The sequence below is a fragment of the Fusarium phalaenopsidis genome (assembly GCF_050370095.1).
Source record: "Fusarium phalaenopsidis strain FUZ10S chromosome Unknown contig_32322, whole genome shotgun sequence".
In the NCBI taxonomy this organism is placed as follows: Eukaryota; Fungi; Ascomycota; class Sordariomycetes; order Hypocreales; family Nectriaceae; genus Fusarium; species Fusarium phalaenopsidis.
This window is the reverse complement of record NW_028145396.1, coordinates 152,597-157,892: the sequence shown is the minus strand read 5'-3', so window position 1 is coordinate 157,892 and position 5,296 is coordinate 152,597. Positions and strand designations below refer to the sequence as shown.

General features: G+C 50.6%; 1 protein-coding gene across 1 annotated transcript; it reads right to left on the bottom strand.

Annotated features, from left to right (window-relative positions):
- Positions 1–249: 249 nt before the first annotated feature.
- On the bottom strand, positions 250–5,296 carry LRP88_12656 (uncharacterized protein; the record flags this gene model as incomplete). The annotated part of the gene is made up of 4 exons (XM_083249048.1): positions 250–325; positions 471–1,963; positions 2,254–2,453; positions 2,644–5,296. 4 exons carry the CDS (start codon positions 5,294–5,296, stop codon positions 250–252), a joined length of 4,422 nt encoding a protein of 1,473 aa, XP_083095207.1.

Below are 5,296 nucleotides of genomic sequence, written 5' to 3'. Positions count from 1 at the left end.
TGAGTCTGTCCACGATGACGAGAATGCTATCGTAGAAGTTTCCAGTGGCTGGTTCTTCTGATAGGGGTAGTTTGGTGATGAAATCCATAGTGATTGAGTCCCATGGTTGTTGTGCAACTGGGAGTGGTTGTAGTTTTCCGTATGGTTTGTGGCGTCGTGCCTTGGTTTTCGCGCAGAGGTCGCATTGGTTGGCGATGGTTGAAACAATTTTCTTCATATTAGGAAAAGTAAACGTCGTTTTGACTCGTTCTAGGGTTTTATTGATTCCTTGGTGTCCGTGTAGCAGGTGTTTGTGTATTTCGCGTACGAGGTCGTGTTGTAGTTCCTGTGGTACTTGTTGTTTGTCTGTTTTCTCATTGTCTGGGAGGTGTTGGTTGTATTCTAGGATTCTCGTGAGTAGTGGATTGCCCTGTTCCACTGTGTAGGTTGTTGCAATGATTCGTTGTGTGAGGTGTCCTTCCTGCGTGAACTGCAAGAGTTGTTCCTTTGTCTTGGTTCTTCCCGTGTCTAGGTCGGGGCGTCGGCTGATGGCATCGGCTCTGCCGTTCTCCGTTCCTTTGACGTGGATGATGACGTAGTCGAATTCTGAGAGGTATTCGGCGTACCGGAGTTGGCGTCCGCTGAGTTCTTGTGTTTTCGCGAAGTGGGTGATGTTCTTGTGGTCCGTATATACCTTGATCTGGTGTTGGCTTCCTAGGAGATAGTGCCTGAATTCTTTGAAGGCGTTGACGATTGCGAGGAATTCTTTGTCGTAGATGGGGTAGTTTAGTTCCGCTCCATGTAGCTTGTGGGAGTAGAATGCGATTGGGTGTAGGAGTCCTTTGTCGTCTCGTTGTCCAATCTGTGCGCCTAGGGCGAAGTCCGAGGCGTCGGTTTCGAGTTCGATTGGTTGAGATGGGTCGAACATCTTGAGCACTGGTTCGCTCAGGATGAGTTCCTTGATTTTGTCGAAGGCGTCCTTGGCTTTGTTCCCAAATACGAAGGTCTTGTCCTTCTTCGTAAGTTCCGTCAATGGTGCAGCTATCCGTCCGAAGGCTTTGAGGAACTTGCGGTAGTAATTGGCGAATCCAAGGAAGGCTTGTACTTCCTTGACGTTCGTTGGTTCTTCCCATTCCTTGACCGCTGAGACCTTCTTGGGGTCCATTCGTATCTCGTTGTGAGAGATGATGTGTCCGAGGAATTCCACTTCCGGGGCGTGGAATTTGCTTTTCTCGGGTTCCACTAACAACTTGGCGTCTTGTAGTGTTTGCAGTACCTTGTGGACGTGTTCCGTGTGTTCTTCCTCCGTTTTGGAGAAGATGAGGATGTCATCCAGGTAACATACAACGAATATGTCCAGATGTTCTCGTAGCACGTTGTTGATCATTCGTTGGAATGCAGCAGGTGCATTGGTGAGTCCAAAGGGCATAACGAGGTACTCGAATAGTCCGTACTTAGTACGAAAAGCGGTTTTCCATTCGTGTCCTTCTTTGATCCGAATAAGGTTGTAGGCTCCTTTGAGGTCGAGTGCTGTGAAATACTTCATGCCAAAAAGCCGATCCTTCAATTCGCTGATGAGAGGTAGCGGTGTGCGATCCTTGACCGTAATGGCGTTGAGCATCCTGAAGTCGACACAAAGCCGGAGCTTTCCGTTTTTCTTCGGAACGAACATGACGGGGTATCCGACAGATGACTTGCTTTCCCTGATATATCCTTTCCGTATCATGTCTTCGATGTATTCCTTCAACACTGGTAGTTGTGCTTCGTTGAGTGGGTAGAGTTTGCTGAAGCCGGGTTGCTTCCCATCGATGAACTCAATTTCTAGGTCGTAGTGTGTATGCTCGGGTAGGCCTGTTTCGAGTTCTTCCGCGAAGAGTTTCTTGTAGATGCGATACTGCCATGGAATGTTCTTGAGTCGCTCTTCTTCTTCCGGGTTATCCTGTGGTTTCTTTTGTGGAGCTAGGTCCTTTTCGAGTTCATGAAACTGTTGCATGACTCGTGCGATCATCCTTTGTCGCTGTCGTTTTCGTCCTTTTGATGTTTGTGTCTTGTCCCTGTGGGTGGAGAGGTGTCTCGTGTTGGCCTCTGCCTGGCTTCTCCGGTTCCTTCGGTAGAAGTTTGAGATCTCGTGTCGTATTCTGAGTCGTCATTTGCTGTGGAAGGTGTCTCATCGTTGAAAGAGAGCACTTGGCCAGTCTTCCAGTCAAAATGTGGGTTGAATCGTTGTAACCATGGGTACCCGAGTACAAGATCATGTTGCTTGTTCGGTACAACGTCGAATGAAATGCCCTGGTTCTTTCCTTCAACGAAAACTTTGAGGTGATCAATCTCGCTGTCGATGATACCGTTGTTGTAGTCGAAAGGGGTTCCTTCTAGGTTGACAACCGAGTAAGGCGTCTGTTTGTACCTCCATGGTAGCCTGAGCCTATTCGCCGTTGTCGGGTCGAAGTAGTTCTGCTCAGCTCCGCTGTCCACTAAAGCGTTCAACCATTCTCCTCTGACTCGTACTTTCAGTTCTAGGCATCGTCGCCTGTGTACTCCGGTGGTGGAGTAGAGGGCCTTCTGGGGTAATGTATTCCCTTGTTCATCCACCCGTCGCCCTGTGTCGGATGGGGTGTCTAGTTTTTGACATTGCCAGAGCGTAGTTTGTGTGATCAAATTCACACTCGCTGTTTGCGCAGGCGTCGTAGTCGTGCGTGTCGTCCTTTTTGTGCAGCCAGTCCTGGTACTGCCGTTCTTGTTCGGCTCCGGGGTCTTCTTCGTTTTCCTGGCTGATCGTCTTTTGCCAGTCCTCGATCTTGTGAGTGATCCGTTTCTTCTCCTGAGTGGCGTGGTAGAGTTTTGAAGAATATCGCGCGTTCGCGACGCCGATGGATTCATACCAGTGTACCACTTTGTACCCTTCCGTTTCGTACCATAGGTAGGGTTTATGGTTTGGTTGATGTGGTAGTGGGACGGGGAAGCAATCTTGCTCTTGCTTCTCCTCTCGGTGGGTTTCGCACCAATGGTGTTGGCACGACATCCAAGAGATGCTAGCATGCTCCTGGTGTGTCGGGTATGTCCTTACGTCGTCTCGTGGATTGAAAGGTGCTTCCGGATGTCGAGGGTTTTCGGCCAATTCCCGATGGTAGGCTCGAATGCAAATTTCTTGCTCATCTGACGTTTCCACATGTTCTCGTGCGGTCTGGATGTACCTTTCCCTTAGGCTGTTCCAGTACCTGTTATTGTTTTCGTCGTACAGTTGGGGGTAGTCTTCCTCCTCCCATAGTTCTTTGTCGCTTTTCCGGGGCTTCCTAGAGCGCTCCTGGTGTAGTTCTCTCTGTAGTTGTCGAGCCTTGTGCTCGAACTTGGTTCGATTGATGTTGCTACTGCTTGTCTTGGCAATCCAATCATTGCGTGGCAGTCTGCTGTGTTGGTCTGTTTTTTGTCGTTCGCAGATTTCATCGTATTCCCGTGATGCCTCAATCTGGTGTCGAGGGCATAGGGTATGGTTGCACCGTGTGGGGTCATCTTGTCGGCAGTCCCTTCGGTGGACTGTGGCGGGCACCAAAGTTGTTCCTTCTTCTTCGTATCCCACAATCCATTTCTTGTGGTCAAATCCTTCTGCGGCGGCTTCTTGGAAGTCGGCTTGTTCGTTCGATGGTTGTTGTGCTGAAGGGGGTGTCGTGGGTTCTTCGATTTTGGGTTCGGCGCGTCTGGTCACGGCGATGGTACGTTGTGACATCAAGTTGCCTGGTTGCTGTCTTCCCTTGTTGGGCTCTGGGAGTGGTTTCCATCCCACGTGTTCTGTAATGTGCGAGCGGTTGTTCTTTTGAGGTTTGACTGGTTCGTGGAGTCGTTCCTTCGTAATGTTGTTGATCATATAGTTGCCTTCCGCCTGTTTTTCTGAGAGGTATACTTGGCTGTGTGGCATGTCCAGCTCATCTGGTTGGATGCCGGTTTTGTCGTATCCTTGTCGAGCCATTCCGAGTGTTCTAACGGTGCGGATGGCCGTCTGGGGTTCGGTATCTGCCCAGGTGGATCTTACCTGTTTCTTACCTTCTGGGAGGGGTTGTCGTGGCCTTGGTTGATAGCGTCCCTCCTCCGTATCCCGCTGCTTCTTTCGGCATTCATTTGCCTTGTGTCCCTTCTTGTGGCAGTAGTAACATTCAATGTCCTTGCTGTCCTTCTGGGCTGCTCCAAGTTCCATAGGTCCTGCGTGGGTCCCGTAGGAGGTGTTGCCCCTGGTCTGTTCTCGCCTTCGAGATTGGTTGGCGTTGTTCTTATTGCCCCAAATTCGTCCTTTGTTGGATTTTTCCATGCGTCGTTCAAACTGTCGGTTGTCGATCTTGATAGTCATGTCGATGTAGTCCTGGAGATTGTCGGGTTTTTCCGTTTTGCAGAGTTCGTCCTTCACCTCATCCTTGAGTCCTTCGTAGAAAGCAATCTGAAGGGCACTTGTTCCCCAATTGAGAAATGAGGTGATTTGTGTGAACTCGGCTGCGTAGGTCGAGGCGGCCTTTGTCTGTCGCAGGTTCTTGAGTTTCTGCGTGGCCTGTTGTTCTTCATCGATGGTTCCGAAGTTGCGTCTGATCGCTTCTTCAAAGTTTTCGTATTCGGCGAAAAGGAGTTGTGTTTCCTCGGTGGGTTCATTCCCGAGAAAGTCGCGCAGCTTGGGTTCAAACCAAGTGAGTGCGTTACCCGTGAGGCATCTGCTGGCGTGTAGGACCTTGCTTTCGGCACTGGCCATCCTGGTGGGAAAGTACCGTTGGTATGCTCTGAGGGACGTAAGAAACGTCCTGACGTGGGTGGCCTGTCCGTTGAATGGTTCTGGGTCCTTGGGTTTGATGATCTCGCCGATGTCTTTGTGGGTAGTACCAGCGGCGGTGTGCTCGAACGTCAGGTTGCCGAGATCGTGAACCTGCTGTTGTGCCAGGTCATTTTGCTGGGCTTGGAGCGTGGTGAGTCGGTCGATCCGGTTCTGTTGTTCGTTGATTGTTTGCTGGTATTGCTGCTGTTGCTGTTCCATGGCTTGGCGGAAGCGTTCCTGCATGTCGTTCATGGATGCCTCCATGCTGGCCAATCGTTCCTGAGTGATCCTGGCGTTGTTGCGTGCGCCGTCCAGGAGGTTGTTATGCTGGATGCTCAGGTGGTTGTACTTATTTCTGAGTTTGCGGACTTCATCTTCGTGTGAGGCCGGGACGATGTGTTCTTCGCCATCGTCATCAGTGTCCATCGGGATGTTAGGTTCCTCTGGTTTGGTCGCGGGCTGTCCCTGTTGGGGGGTGACAGGCAGCTTGCTGCGAGGGGTAGAAGGAGATCCAGTGTTGGGTGCCAT